Genomic DNA, 16884 nt, shown 5'->3' with positions numbered 1-16884 from the left:
TATTCAACATTTACCTTATTATGAATGTATATTATTCACAGCTCATCATGTACTGTATTATGATTACATTTTGCTTTTCCTGTACTTAATAATGGAATCATTTTCCATATTTATCCAGTTTTCCTTGTACTGATCAAAATAATTCTTCCCCTAACTCTCTTTTAAAATTGTACATATCCTCTCAATACATTCAAATGTATTCTATCAGCCTCATTTTTTTTTTTTTTTTATGGGGAGAGGGGGTTATTCTTAGGACTCTCTCTCCTTCTTTTCCAATTTGAATTAAAATTGTTGCCCGATTAGGGTCCCTGCCCTAGAGCAGTCAAGCCAATGAACCATACTCCAAATCAGAAAAAGTGAGAAAGTTTATTTAGGAGGTGTCCACCAATGGAGATCCGACAGCAAGGCAGGCTGTCTCTATCGTGTCCCAAAAACGCAATTTTACACCAGAGCTTATATATGATTTTTACAAGGGTTAGAAGTGTCTTTGTAGCCTGTAGAGGGCATGGCCAGAGGAGTTATTTATTATAAGCTAATGACAAGAGACTATTAGACTAAACAGATACATGCTGGACTTCTCCTTATCAGGCTAAAGATATTCATGTCAGACATCTGGGCTCTAATTTCCCTGTGGGGGATCAGAAGTCACAGGTGGTCAGACAGAACAAAACAAAGTTATTAGCATCAGATCAAAACAAAGAACAAACTTATTTGCGTCAGATCAAAACAAAGTCATTAGTAAAGTTATGTGGAAAGGAAAAGGCAGGCAGGGGAGGGAGAAAAACTTAGAGGTTATGTTCTTAGTTATGTCAAGCTCTCAGTCGCCCAATTTAAAAAGGAGAAAACATGCTGGGCAGTATTAGGGTCACAGAATTACCCTTATGGTTTGCTTCACAGCCATTATTTTGTCAATTTTTATTACATAAAGAAAATATTTTGTTATTTTAAGATAATTTTGAATTGTGTTATACCAATATAATGAAAATCATTCTCTTATAAGCAATGAGGTTTAAAATAATTTTCAAACTAGATTAAATAAAAAAAGCAAGATGTTTAAGAATATGTAGATAATGTATCCATTAGTATAAAAATTGTTATTTATGTATCCTTATATGTTTAACTGGAAAAAGAAGAGCACATTAAACCTAAAGCAGAAGGAAGGCAATAATAGAGGTTAGAACGGAAATTAATGAGATAGAGAATAGAAAAACAATACAGAGAATCAATGAAACCAAAGGCTGTTTTTTTAAAAACAGATTAACAAAACTTTGGCTAGATTGACCAAGATTAAAAAAGAGAGAAGGCTGAAATTACTGGAATCAGAGATAAAACAGCAGGCAATACTAGTGACCTTACACAAATAAAAAGGATTATAATGGCATACCATGAAGAACTGTATGCCAACAAATTAGATAACTTAGATGAAATGGACAAATGGTTAGAAAAACACACACTACTGAAATTGTCCCAAGAAATAGCCTATTTGAATAAACCTATAAAAAGTAAAGAGATTGAATCAGTAATAATAATAATTAAAAAAAACCCACCCAGACATTCAAAGAAGGATTAATACCAATTCTTCACAAACTCTTCCAAAAAATAGAAGAGGAAAGTACACTTCCAAACTTATTCTCCAAGGCCAGTATTACCCTGACACCAAAAACCAGACAAAGACATCACAAGAAAAGATAACTATAGACCAATAGCTCTTACGAATCTGGGTGTAAAGATTCTCAACAAAATATTATTAAACCAAATTCAGCAGCATGTAAGAAGAATTACACACTATGACCAAATGGGGTTTATCCCAGGGTTGAAAATTAAGTTTAAAATACAAATATCAATTAGAGTAATACATTAAAAAAAAAATCACATGATCATCTCAGTAGACACAGAAAAAGCATTTGACAAATCCAACACCCTCTCATACAAAAAAAAAAAAAAACACTCAACAAGCTAGGAGTAGAATGAAACTTCCTCAACCTGATAAATGGCAACCATAAAAAATCCACAGCTAATTTAATGGTGAGACTGGATATTTTCCCCCCAAAGATCAGGAGCAAGACAAAGATGTCCACTCTTACCACTCCTATTCAACATTGTACTAGAGGTTCTAATCAGGCCAGTTAGGCAAGAAAAAGAAATATAGGTATCTAGATTGGGAAGAAAGAAGTAAATCTGTCTGTATTCACAGATGACATGATGTTGTATATAGAAAATGCTAATTAATCAACTAAAAAACTATTAGAACTAATAAATGAATTCAGCAAAGTCACAGGATACATTATCAATATACAAAAATCAATTGTACTTCTATACACTTGCAATAAACAATCCGAAAAGGAAATTAAGAAAACAATTCCATTCACAGTAGCATAAAAACAATAAAATATTTAGGAATCAATTTAACAAAACAAGTGCAAGACTTATACTTTAAAAACTACAAAGAATTGTTGAAAAAATTAAAGATCTAAATAAATGGAAAAGCATCTGTGTTCATGGACTGGAAGACTTAACATTGCTAAGATGACAACACTCAAAAAAACTGATCTACAGATTCAACACAGTCCCTGTCAGAATCCCAACTGATTTCTCTGTACAAATTAACAAACTAATTCTAAAATTCGTATGAAGTTTCATGGAACTCAGAATAGTCAAAACAATCTTGAAAATGAAGAAAAGTAAGAGGGCTCAATACTTCTCAATTTCAAAACTTACTACAAAGCAACAATAGTCAAGACAGCATGGTACTGGCATAAAAATAGACAGAGATCAGACTGATTTTTAACAAGGATGTCAAAATCGTTCAACGGGGAAAAATAGTTTCTTCAACAAATGCTTCTGGGACAACTGAATACGTGCAAAAATGAAGCTGGATCCTTACCTTATATGGTATAAAAAATTAACTCAAAATGGAGACCTAAATGCAAAAACAAAAGGTATAATACCCTTAGAAGAAAACATAGAAGTAAATCTTCATAATCTTTGACTTGGCAAAGGATTTGTAGATAGTACACCAAAAGCACAAGCAAGAAAAGAAAAAAATATTTTTAAAATTCTAAAAATAAAAAAAAATTAAATACTTTTGTGCTTCAAAAGACATCATCAAGAACGTGAAAAGACAATCCACAGAATGGGAGAAAATATTTACAAATGACATATTTGATAAGGAATTTGTACATAGAATATAAAAAGAACTCTTAGAACTAAATGATAAAAAACAAATAACTCAATTAAAAATCAACAAAGGATCTAAACTGACTTTTCTCTAAAGAAGATATACAAATGGCCAATAATCATGTGAATAGATTCTCAACATCATTAGTCAGCAGGGAAATGCAAATCAAAACCATAATGAGGTACCACTTCACACCGTTAGGATAGTTAGAATGAAAAAGTCAGATATCAACAAATGTTGGCAAGCATGTGGAGAAACTAGAATCCCAATGCACTGCTGGAATGAATAGAAAAAGCTTCAGCCACCTTTGAAAAACAGTCTGGTGGTTTCTTGAATAATTAAACATAGAGTTACTATGTCATTGTTGTATGCTGTTGAGTCCATTGTGACTCACAGCAACCCTATGACCCAGCAATTACTCTTCTAAGTATATATACCCGAGAGAAACGAAAACATTTGTGTACACAAAAACATGCACGTGCATTACTCAAAAGGTAGAAACAGCATTACTCAAAAGGCGGAAACAACTCAAATGTCCATCAAGGGACAAATGGATAGAGAAAATGTGGTATATCCATACGATGGAATGTTATTAGTATGAAGTACTGATACAGGCTACAATGAATGAACCTCGAAAACAGTATGCTAAGTGAAAGAAGCCAGTCACAGGAGACTACATACTATACGATGCCATTCATATGGAAGTCCAAAATAGGGAAATCTAGAGACAGAAAATAGATTAGTGGTTGCTTTGGGCTGGGATGAGGTATGGGGGATGATAACAAAAGAATGTAGTTTCTTCCTGAGGTGACAAAAAAGTTCTAAAATTTTGGTTATTGGTTTCGCATATCTGTGAACATAATAAAAATCATTGAATTGTACGCTTTAAATAGGTGAATTGTATGATGTGCGAATTCTATCTCAATAAAGCTGCTTTCAAAAAAGGAATATTAACCCTATGATTATTAGTAATAATAAAATTTTAGGAAAGATGTTGATTTTGGGCTTAGAATCTTGAAACTAAATTTTAATAAAACAAATTTACTTAAAAAATAAAAGAAACTTTGAAGACTAGAGAATATGTCAGAGTTGAGAATAAACTGGAAAGGAACAAGGGGGACCAATCAGTCCAGGAGAGAGGGAAAGTAATTGGGACTGTGCTGGTAGCCATGGAGGTAATGAAAATGATCAGCATTGGGAGAAAGGGAATATAGATATAGACGTATAAAAAAAGAGTCAAAGTTTATTGACAACTGAATCTCTACCTACATGCATTTATCCAAATTATAAATGAATAATATTAAATATGCAAAACCCGCTAGCGTTAACATTTAAGTTACATCAACAGGTTTTACACATTTTGTGCTAGGTAGTTTAGTGAATATGGCAAATGAAATTTAAAGTCACTTAAAACTACTTCAAAGTATCAGCTTTAAGGACACACTCACACTTAATATTCTTAAGACCTCTTTAAAATGTTAAAAAGCAAAGATGTCACTTTAAGGACTAGGGTGCGCCTGACCCAAAACATGGTGTTTTCAATTGCCTCATATGCGTATGAAAGCTGGACAATGAACGAATAAGGAAGACCAAAGAAGAACAGATGCCTTTGAACTAAGGTTTTGGTGAAGAATAGTGAATATACCATGGGCTGTCAGAAGAATCAACAAATCTGTCTTGGGAAAAGTACAGCCAGAATGCTCCTTAGAAGCAAGGGTGGCGAGACTTTGCTTTACATACTTTGGATATGTCATCAGGAGGAACCAGTCCCTGAAAAGAGACATCATGCTTGGTAAAGTAGAGGGTCATCAAAAAATAGGAAGACCCTCAAGGAGATGGATTGACAGAGTGGCTGAAACAACGGGTTCAAGCATAACGATTGTTAGGATGGCGCAGGACCCGGCAGTGTTTCGTTCCGTTGTATGGAGGGTCGCTATGAGTTGGAACTGACTCAACGACACCTAACAACAACAATATTCTAAACTCAGATAATCAATAAGTAATTTACAAAATAAATATTTTTAAATGGTATCAAGAAGGTTAGGTTAAAAGACTTAATATTTTTCAACTTAGATCAGGAGACATAAGCAAATTGAGACATTTAAGAAAAACAACAATATTCTGTTGAAATTGGATAAAACTGCTGCAAAATAAATATCACAGATATCGCAAAAGCATAATTTCAAGTTCTTAAAACAATGCCTTCCTTGCTAATTTGAGCAACAAATTCATAACTCTAAAAAAAATGGTAATTTACATAAATGGCTTTAAATATGATTCAAATTAAAACACTAATATGATGCTACTTCAAATTTTTAAGAAATTTTACCTGTTAGCCAGGTAAAGAGAGCTGTCACCCCAGTTATTTCGTGTAATAAATACCAAAGGGAATGCATTTCACCTTGACGGCAGGGTAGATCTGGGTCATAGTCCTTCCTAGTTCTGTCACGAACTAGCAATGTGAAGTTGAACCCTTGGCTTCTCTAGGATTTTGTTCCCTCAGCGATAGAACTGAAGAAGTTTGGTTAAGGTAGCCTGTGTGGCTTTGAGAAGACATTTAGGGTAAAAAAGTAAACTTTTATAACGTACATGGACTTTTCTTTTTCTACCTGTGCAACACCATAATTCAGAAGTAGTCTACACTATTGTTCTGGAAGAAATTTTCCCATGGAATGTCAATAGTACTAATGGCTGATATTATTTAAAAGTCAGAAATCAAAGCATCAAGCGATAACAATTTTTCTTGAAAATAACCTTAAAGGGCTTGTGATATTTGGGTTAAAAATGGTGTTGGAATAGCTTGCCTTTGAATTTTAAAGGGCTAAAAATCCGAGCAGGGGAGAAATGACAAAGAAATTGTATTATTTAAGTCATTATCTTAAATATGTAATCAAGGCATACCAACTGAGAAGGAAATACCTTGAAATTCTATCAAGAAAGTAAAGATAATAAAAACTGGTTTCCACAGAAAAGAAGACTTCTTCCACTGAAACACCACACAAAACCACAGTGTTTTGAGTGAATTGAGCAAAGACAAATAAGGCCATCATGACCAAAAATGCTTTATGACCCAGCATGTGTTTTCTATTCCAGTGGCGGATGCGCATCCTGCCCTAGTCTAATGGGTTCCTCTTTTCTGGCCCCATCACATGGGCCAGTTCAGAGGTTTCTACTTGAATACTCTTCCAGGTTTCTTACAAATCCTACTTGTCTGAAACTGACAAGGAAAACCATTCCAGCCCCATTTATCTTTCTCCTGAACAATGACAACACAGTGTTCTTCCTGATGGTTGCGGGGTTCACCTTTATGCCAGAATCTAAAAGGAAAGAGAAGAAAAAGTAAAATGATACGTGAGTGACAATGCAGAGAAAATCCCCCTGGTGAACAATTGAGAGTTGCACTGCTCAATACAATAGTCACTAGTCACATGTGGCTATTAATCACTTGAAATGTGACTTCTCTGTATTGAGATGCTTTAATTGTGAAGTGTACATTGTATTACTGATACAAAAGACAGTACAAAAAAGAATGTAAAATATTAGTAATAATTTTTATATTGATAACATGTTAACAATATTTAGATATAGTGGGTTAAATAAAATATATTATTAAAATAAATTTCACCTATTTCTTTCTACTTTTTTAACCGTTGCTGTCAAGTTGATTCCGACTCGTAGTGACCCTAAAGGACAGAGTAGAACTGCCCCATAGGGTTTCTAAGGAGTGTCTGGTGGATTTGAACTGCTGACAGTTTGGTTAGCAGCTATAGCTCTTAAGGACTACACCACCAGGGTTGTATGGCTTGCAGTTTTACAAAATTTATTTTAGATAGAGTTGGTCTAGAGGAAGAATATCACCAGATTATAACTGTTTCAAAAACAATTTTTATTTCTTTTTGTTTTCCACAAATGTAAAGCCTAAGATAATTTTTTTTTTCACACAACTCGCATGGTATCAATTCTTTCATTGGCATTGGACAAATAAGAATACTGAGGGAAAGTTCACTGAAGCCACAGGTTTATTCTGTTAACTGGGGAATAGCATATAAAGGTTATTTGACATATATTGCCGTACTCTGAGTAAGCATACTCACCTTATACTCCTCCCTGTAATAAATTCTGCTTGCTACCTTCATCTCACCTTTGCCTATAAAGCCCTCTAGGCCCAGTCAATATACTTACACCAAGTGTGGGTTAAATGGCGTCCTGTCCACCCACTGCCACTGGCCTTCTGTGTTCTGATTTGTAAGTCCCAGGAAATAGGAAAACTGTGTATCCAAAGACTGAATAATAAAGTTCTGCATAAAAAAGATAAAATTTTATAACTATATTTTCGCTTATGCAGTGATGGCTGTTACATTGGAGAAAGAGGAAAAAGGTCAAATAGATTACTGATTATGAACAAAAGCTGTGGCACCAGACAGATGTGTTTCCAAATCCTGCCTCTGCCATTTGTTAAGTAATGTTAGTAGGTGCTTTAATCACCAAACCCAGTTTTCTCATCTCCAAAAAGGCCAACTCCACTGTTTTGTAGAGTTACTGTGAGGATTAATGGAGATCATACTTGTAAATCTCTTAACCCAATGCTTATTAGGATTGGAATTTTAGGAACTTTTGTTTTTTAAATTGCTTTATTTTCTTGTATATTTTGTTAAATTCCATTTTATTCAACGAGTCAATGAACCTGTAGGCTGAAAAACTGTGGAGACAGAATTCTCCAGAAAACCCTGCTACCAAGAATAGAGTAGAATCTGAGTAATACTACATATATGAAAATAAATTGCATGAAGTAATAAATTTTAGATTTTTTAAATGAATTTACCTTAGAGAGTTCCTTATTTAGAATTATAACCATACATCTGAGTTATTTTCCTATGCGTCATCCTGAGATGCTATTTCAGTCCTAATTAATCATTTGTTTATTCACTTACTCACCAAATATTTATCAAAACTTATCTATCCGTTGTGCCTGGCACGGCACAGAACACTGGAAATACAAAGATGAGTGAGCATGGCCCCAGCCCTTCTCAGCATAAAAACCAATGGAAGAGATGAATGAGTAGGGAACAGACAATTACAGTCCACTCTAGCAAGTGCCATGAAGCACCAAAGAAGTAACTCTAACTTAGAATAGGGAGGGTGGAGTAGAGATGCTGGCACTGTGGTAGAGAAGTTTTCCTGAAGAAGAAACTCCGGAATCAAATTTTGAAAGTCCAGGAAACATTGGCCATGCTAAAAAAAAAGAGAGAGGAAGAAAAGGCTTTCCAGACAAATGGAATAGATTAAGCAAAGGCACAGAGGCATAACAAAGCAGAGAGAATCCTTCTCTAAAAGAGATTCATGCCAGCAGAGAGATGCTGATGTGAATCCCCTATGTACCTGCTCAGCCTCTGTGCTGATGGTCACCAGGTTGGCCCCCATCCCTGTACAGTTCTTCACACTCTCATCCCAGGTCTTTTTGTCGTTAAGAATAATATAGCAGTTGGACTGGAAGGCTCTCCAATCAACAGGACAGCAATTCCAGGTGCTCCCTCAGGTGAAAATTGAAATGGAAAATAGTTACAAGAGTTTTTATTATCCAATATCTAATTTACCACTTGTGGGAATAAGACCAGGATTACCAGAAGCATTTTGTTCTCTCACAAATCCTGAAAATTAAAATTCTGAATATCTCCTAAGCAGGAGCATCCGGATCACAGGATGGCTATAAGAAAATTACAAAGTATTCTCTAAGAAGATATGATCATTACTCAACACCCCTACATCTATTTAGATTCATATTTTAAGTGTTTTCATAACCAAGCCTTTTACAAGGCATTTTATCTGAAGGGAGCAAAGAACCTACCAAAACTCTCAAGCATTTCTCCCTTCTCTCAAATACGACTTTACAAATGCCAGAATATTAAAAGAGATAAAGACACTTCAGCAAAGCTACATATTCTAGGAGAAAACTGTCATTATGATATGTCTAAATCAAGGGAAAATGGAATTAAATTAGTATATATTTTCGATACAAAAAATGTGTTAAAATATACTCTAGAGTTAATCAACTGATTACCGTCACAGGAAATAATTCTATCTCAATTTATTAATGTTCACCTTTGTGTGAGATCCTCATTTTATGATATTTCAATCTGTCCTAGTTTACTACAGATGTTCTTTAAATGAGATTATGAATTTGAATGGAAATAAAAATAAGAAAAATTCTCATATGTTCTCTTCTATCTATACCTTTCAGTTTTGAATTTTCTTTGTTGCAAGTCAGCTTGCTATGGTACTTGAGTCCTCTGGTGCCTCTTTCACAGCGTAGAAAGTTGCGATGAGTCACTGACAAGAAAGAAAACAAGTCAGTTTCCTTTCCAGACACAGCGACTTAATTAAGGAAATGGGAGCTAACCCCTCCAAGCCTTCTCTTACCGCAAGAGTTACCACTACTACTTGTCATTGAGTTGACTCTGACTCGTGGCCACCCCATGGAGTCAGAGTAGAATTGTGCTGATTTTTCAACGCTGATAGGGTTTTTCAATGCTGATGTTTTGGAAGTAAATCTCCAGGCATTTGCTCTGAGGTACCTCTGGATGGACTTGAAGCACCAAACTTTCAGTTAGTAGCTGAGCACCATAACCATTTGTACCACTGGGGACTCTACCGTAATAGTTAAGACCCTCACATTTTCTTTTCTTCCCATCCAGTTTCTTTGTTCCAGCTCTTGGTGAATTGATTGAAAGCAACTGTTGGAAAATTAATATTTTTCTTCCCATATATCCCATTTTGTGCTTCTTGACGGTAGTTGTTTAAATCCTTATGTCCATGTGCTTTTTTTTATTGTGCTTTACGTGAAGGTTTACAGCCCAAATTAGTTTCTCATTAGACAATTAATACACATATCATTTTGTGGCATTGTTTACTGACCCTGTGATGTGTTAACACTCTCCCCTTCTCGACCTTGGGTTTCCCATTTCCATTTGTTCAGCTTCCCTGTCCCCGTCTGCCTTCTTGTTCTTGCCCCTGGGCTGGTGTGCCCATTGAGTCTTGCATACATGGTTGAGCTACGTGTGTTACTCTTTGTTTTATGGGCCTGTCTAATCCTTGGCTGAAGCATGAACTTTAAAAGTGGCCTCAGTACTTAGTTAAAAGGGTGTCTGTGGGCCATACTTTTGGGATTTTTCCAGTTTCTGTGAGACCATAAGTCTGTTCTTTTTGTGGGTTAGAATTTTGTTCTACATTTTTCTCCAGTTCTTTCCAGGACCCTCTAGTGTGATCCCTGTCAGAGCAGTTGGTGGTGGTAGCCGGGCACCATCTAGTTGTGCTGGACTCAGTCTAGTGGAGGCTGTGGTAGTTGTGGCCCATTAGACTTTTGGGCTAATCTTTCCCTGGTGTCTTTGGTTTTCTTCATTCTCCCTTGCTCCAAATGGGGTGAGACCACTGGAGTGGGCATGTGCTTTTAAGCATATTTTTATGACAGAATTTGTGTTAGAGTGGATATTTTTGGTGAACACTGGAATAGTTCTCCAAAGTTTTATAAGCCTTTTGCATTTATTTATTTTTTTAAAAGCTTTTCAGTGAAATATAACTAAACATAGAAAAGCGCAAAAAACATAAACGTATAGTTTACAAATTATTGTAAAGGAACGTTCATATAACAAGTACCCAGGTGGAGAAATAGAACATTGCCAATACCCTAGGTGGCCTCCACATCCGAAACACAACCCAGTCTCTCCCCCTTGAAGGTAACCACCTCAGGGCTTTTAAAATAATCACTTCTGTACTTGGTTTCACAATTTCACCACTTAACAACATGTCCCTAAACCATATAGCTCAGATTTACTTGCTTTTGAACTTTATATAAATGGAATGATACAGTGTATATTCTTTTGGGTCTGACTTCTGCTCTGCATCTTGTTTCTAAAGTGTACCTATGTTGTATACAGCTATTATTTGTCCTTTGTTATTGTCATAAAGTGATCTATTGTCTTAACACAGTAAAATATATTTGTCTATTCTACTTCCCATAGATATTTCCATTGTTTCTAGTGTCTAGCTATTGTGAACTATGCTGCTTTGAGCATTTTTTAATATGCATTCTAGAGCACATAAGCATGCTTTTTTCTGCAGATGATACTCCTAAAAGTGGAACTGATGACAATAGGGTGTACATACCATCAACTATGATAGTGGCAAACTTTTCCAAAGTGGTCGTACCACTCTACACTCCCATGAGCAGCAATGCACAAGAGGTCTCGTAACTTCAAGGCATGGTCGATATTTAGTAGTGTCAGGTTTTTTCATTGTTGCCATCCTGGTATGTTTAGGATTGTATCTCATCCTGGTTGAATTTGTATTTCTCTGATAACTAATATGGTTCAGGATTTTTTATGTTTATTATTTTAATTTTCTCTTTTGAAATAGACCCCATTCAAGACTTTGCCTATTTTTCCATTGTGTTATCTGTATTTTTCCTATTGATTGGAAAGGACTTTTATATGTTCTATGCACTAATTCTTTATTAAGGAGCCTTAGTGGCACAAAGGTTAGTTACTTCGCTTCTAATGGAAAGGTTGGTGTTTTGAACCCATGCAGCAACTCAACAGGAGAAAGATCTGGTAATCTGCTTTTGTAAAGATAACAGCCAAGAATACCCTATGGGGCAGTTCTACTCTATCACATGTTGTTGCTATAAGTCAAAATCCACTCAATAGCACTCAACAGCAACAATCATTTAATATGTTTTTGTTGTTGTTAGGTGCCATCAAGTTGGTTCCGACTCATAGCGACCCTGCGTACAACAGAACAAAACACTGCCCAGTCTTGTGCCATCCTCACAATTGTTATGCTTGAGCCCATTGTTGCAGCCACTGTGCCAGTCCATCTCATCGAGGGTCTTCCTCCTTTCCATTGACCCTCTACCCAGCATGATGTCCTTCTCCAGGGACTGATCCCTCCTGATAACTTGTCCAGAGTATGTGAGATGTGGTCTCTCCATCCTTGCTTCTAATTATACGTATTACAAATAACTTTTCCTACAGCATTCTGTTTTCACTCTCTTAGTGGTATCTTTTACTGTACAGTAATTCTTATTTTAATGTAGTATATTTTATTTTTTTTTCTTATTGACTACTGCGTCTTGTGACTTGTTTAAGAAAATTTGTCCTGTCTCTAGGTCATGAAGCAATTACCCATTTATCTTCTGAAAAGCGTTATTGATTTATTTTTCACTTTTTGGACAATGATTCACCTGGAATTGTTTTTTATAGATGGTATGAGACAAGAGATCAATTTTATCTTTTTTAATATGAATAGTCAATTGTGTCTGCAACATGAATTGAACAAAACTGTCATTTTCCCCTAGATCTGCAATACCTACTTCTGTTTTATATAAAGAGTTGATATATGCAGAATCTGTAACTAAGCTCTCTATTCTTTTCCTCTGGTTTATTTGTCTATACTTGCACATTTACTATCTTATTTTAATTACAATAAATTTATATTAGGTCTTGATATCAGGAAGAACCACTCTTCCCACCTCGTTCTTTTCAAAGCTAAACTGAAGTCCATCTGAAAGTTGTTTTTTTGCTAATTAGTTGTTACTCATAAGATGCAGTCCTTTGTAGTCCCAGTTCAAAATGGAGAGTGGTTTACTACAGCAGTCTCTATCGGTTTGACAGCGATGGTTTTTTTTGGTAACCTTTACGTGTACAGAAAATGGTCTGAATTTCGTCTTTCACTCCCTGAGACAAGGTAGGACCATCAAAGAATAGAAAGTCAAGTATATAGCTCTGAATTTTAAATCCAAGATCCTGAAGGCATTGAAGTGATATGTTGGGGAAATCACAATGATAAAAGGCTTAAAATAACTTTAGAAGAGCTTCACTTTTGCGAATATCTTACCCAAACAACTTGTGATAAAACAAGCGCTGAGAAGTGAGATGAAAACAACAGCAATGGTCCAAGGAATTAGCTTGGGATGTCGGTCTCCTTCCATAGAGTAGAAAGAAAAATAAAAACGTTATTCTGTCAGCCACATGAGCTATGGAAACCATTTCTAAGGAGCAAGCTAAATATGAAAGCATCTAAAATATTTAAGACCTAGAGAAAATTTTAGAGATTTCCTCTGAACAAATCAGTTTTAGCACTTATTGGTAAGCAAATAAATAAGGAAAATTGAAAACAATTTTTTTTTTAAATTTTGGAGTAGAAAAGGCTTTTATAAGCAAGATCAAAGATATAAAAATGGATCAGTAGGCTACATAAAAATGAAAACTTAGTTAAAAACCAAAACAAGGTTTAACGACAAATAACCCAAGGAAAAAAAAATTGCTGCAATGTTACTATCCAGAATGTATAAAGAACTCTAAAAATCAATTGGAAAATTGAACAAATCTTTGAACAAGAAATTCACTGAAAAAAATGTGAATGACCATTAAACAAATAAAAGCATGCTCCTCAGTCAGGGAAACGTAAACTAAAATATTGTGGTATGATTTTTCACGTATCAGTTTTTTTCCTGTACATTGAAAGAACACAGTGTTGGCAAGACTGAGGGAAAATAAGTATTGTTGGTAAGGAAGTACATGCCACTTCTGAGGCTATAAATAGAACAGCTTTTTAGGAGAATAAATTTAGCAGCATTTATCAATTTTTAAATGCATTACATTTGCCATGACAATTTCAAATCTAGAGATCAGCCCAATAGAAATAAATGAACTTATCTATGTAAAAGGATATTCGTTGCAGTGCCTGTGGAAATCCCTAAAGCAAACAAACACTGGAATCTGAAACTTACATGTGTCTTACCAATGGTAGGAAGTTTAAATTATGTAAATTCATACAATGAAATTCTATATAGCAATGAAAATAATCATGTATATCATATGTACTGACATAAAAAAATTCTTTAAGACATATTGTTACATAAAAAGGTATTTTTCAGAACCATTGTAGGGTGTCCCATTGAAGTTTGCCCTGAGGAAGTAGTGAGAAGAAGAGAATCTTTTTTGATTTTAAATGTATTTCTACATCAATTCTACATATTTCTCAAAAGTTTTTTTCCAAGTTCTCTCAGTATAAATCCTTTTGGATCACTTAAGAAATGCATGAAATGAAACGAAGTCAGAGCTGTGGATATACCATGAGTCTGAGTGTGTTTTCTATACCTTTCTTCTTTCTCTTCCCTTCGAAAGAATCTTCCCAAACTATTCTCTTTTTCCAGATTATTTCTCTTTTATATATTTCATCTCCTCTTCTGGTTCAATCTATGTTTTGTAAAGAAGTTTCTGTTACTTATCTTATTTGAGTCTATCTGTTGCCTTCCTCCTCACTGAAGTTGCCCTCATTTCCTTCCGTCACCTCCTCCTCCCCATCATCGTCTTCAATCTTTACAACTACCATGAGTTCATATTTTTAAATCTTGGTCATAACTCCATCAGCTTTTTTGAAAATGAAAAGAAAGAACATACTCACGTCTACTTTGAGGTTCTTCTACCATCATTGTGTATTAATATCCTTGCTGTCTAGTGGTTGAGAGAACTATGAGGATTTTATATTTTTCCCCAAAATATACTTCCTGTATCCTATGGATGCAGAGAATATACTCAGAAAAACTTAGTGGGTTTAGAAAGTGGCCAGTACAAAATAGTTAACTCAAAAGAAGAAGTCCGTCCAAAGACTGGGGTTTTCTTTGATTCATTCTGAGAGATGGGGCAAAAACTAAAGGAAATTGAGAAAGCGACACCCAAAAAACAGTTAGCAGTGACTTCCATAAGTTTGTTGAGATCACTTGATAAGTAAGCTGTATGGAATTTCTCACTATATTTTTATTTATTCAAATAAAAAATTTAGCAACTTACTGCGTGCCCTAAAAGAAATAAATATTATGCCTAATAGAAAGTTAATAAACATATTCTCATCTTTGTCTTCCGTGATATTAGATTTTCAAAGGCAGTTATATGCTTGAGATAAACTCTGCCCTAGAAACTCCTCTGACCTGAATGAGAAGTTGTGCCCAAGCTGTAATTAAGATTGCAAAAGACAACATAAACAACGAGCAAAAGCTGTGTTAAATGTTATTTTGGAGTTGAGGAAGAGGTGATGCAGCTGTTGATTAAACTGCGAGGTCTCCCTAGATGAGACAGGTTTGTTAAGGAAAAAAAAAAAGCCAAAGTGACAATTTGTGATACAGATATAATCTTTATCACAGGTGAAATGTACTTAAGGGAAAGTGATCAACTTGAAATGGTTCCAAGGCCAACTTTAAGCAATTTGACTATCAAAAATAATTTATCATTATTTTTATTATTATGGTTAAGTAGAACTGCTTGAATCTGTAGAAATCCATGAATTCACGAAGATCCTCAAAAAGTAAACATATTTGTAATATAACATATAGATAAATGTTATAGGCCTTGTTTACTTTAATTGGTTTTAGTAAACAAAGGAATTGGTACAATATGTATGTCAATATATGTGTTTTGTTTCTTCTATTAAGAGTATTTCATAATGAGAATATTCACATTTTGTGAAGAATGTAACTAATGCCACTGAAAAATTTGTACAGAAATTGTTGAATGGTAACCTAAACTGCGGTGTAAACCTTCACTGAAAACACGATGAAATATGTATATATTTTAAAGGGTGTATCTATTTCCAAACATAGGTATTTACTTGTTTCCTTTCTGCACTTAAATAACCACACCTGAAATGATAAGGCAAGCAATTCTGAGAGGAAAATAAACTCTGTACCAACAGTAGAAAGAACTAATAAACATTGGTGATTACACTCAGTAACCAGGTAATTAGAATCTAATGGTTCACAAGCAGTAAGTGAGTAGAAAAACAGTTAAATAATATGCAGCTAAAGGATGAACTAGTCATATATATTAAGAATGAGATTTAGAAACATAGACTCACTTCTATTCTAGAAGACAAAACTCCAACACAGTCTTATAGATTATGAGAAAATAAGAAACACATGGTTCTGTAATAAGGATAACAAATGAAGTCAATGAGTTATGTAACACTACCCAAGAAAGATGTTAGAAGTATAATATTCCTGGAAGGAATATCTGGTTGCAAAAAAATTAAACCCTACATGAAAAGTACAGACTGAAAGAAACTGATGTTCCAAATTTAAAAATGAAAATATCAGACTAATCTCATCTCCAAAAATCAGTTGGTTGACAGACAGGTATTTTAACCTTGACTAGGTGTAATAAAATGATTGCAATTTTGAGAAGGAGTCAAAACAACGTAACTGAAATGTAGAAAGATACCAAAATATGCATTGCAATACCCACTATGAAAGCACTGAAGTTCTGCTTCAGCTTAGCTATGCAGCCAAGATCTACTACTTGGCTTTAGCCTATGGAATATCAAATAGCTGAATATTGACTTAAACATCTTTCTAACAGCACCGAACTTGTAAGATCACTAATCATGTGACCACATAAGTGTAACAGCATTAGTAATATAAGTACAACATATGCAAATTTATTTTCATACATGAATATTCAATTTCAAAAATGCATAAATATTTTAAATGTCATTTTTGGTGAAAATCACTTTGTGTGTTTATGTGTTGAAATTCCATCAGTCAGTTAGGGTAAAGGTGCATATTAACATTTTCCAGAATAAATTGCATTTATAAATAACAATGATTGTAAGAACTGTTAATTTCGTATTAAAAATTATTAAGACTTTCAAATATGTAA

At 34.5% G+C, this 16884-nt stretch overlaps 1 protein-coding gene across 1 annotated transcript; it reads right to left on the bottom strand.

Annotated features, from left to right (window-relative positions):
- Positions 1 to 6224: 6224 nt before the first annotated feature.
- CLEC4D (C-type lectin domain family 4 member D) lies at positions 6225 to 14840 on the bottom strand. Its single transcript, XM_023549072.2, has 6 exons — positions 14639 to 14840; positions 13067 to 13153; positions 9410 to 9505; positions 8558 to 8709; positions 7361 to 7476; positions 6225 to 6495 (listed from the first exon to the last, which is right to left on the bottom strand). The coding sequence occupies exons 1-6, from the start codon at positions 14664 to 14666 to the stop codon at positions 6348 to 6350; spliced, it is 627 nt and encodes a 208-aa protein (XP_023404840.1). The 5' UTR covers positions 14667 to 14840; the 3' UTR covers positions 6225 to 6347.
- Positions 14841 to 16884: the final 2044 nt, after the last annotated feature.

The sequence above is a fragment of the Loxodonta africana genome, chromosome 4 (assembly GCF_030014295.1).
Source record: "Loxodonta africana isolate mLoxAfr1 chromosome 4, mLoxAfr1.hap2, whole genome shotgun sequence".
NCBI classification, from domain to species: Eukaryota; Metazoa; Chordata; class Mammalia; order Proboscidea; family Elephantidae; genus Loxodonta; species Loxodonta africana.
The sequence above is the reverse complement of the archived record's forward strand: the minus strand, read 5'-3'. Positions and strand labels throughout refer to the sequence as shown.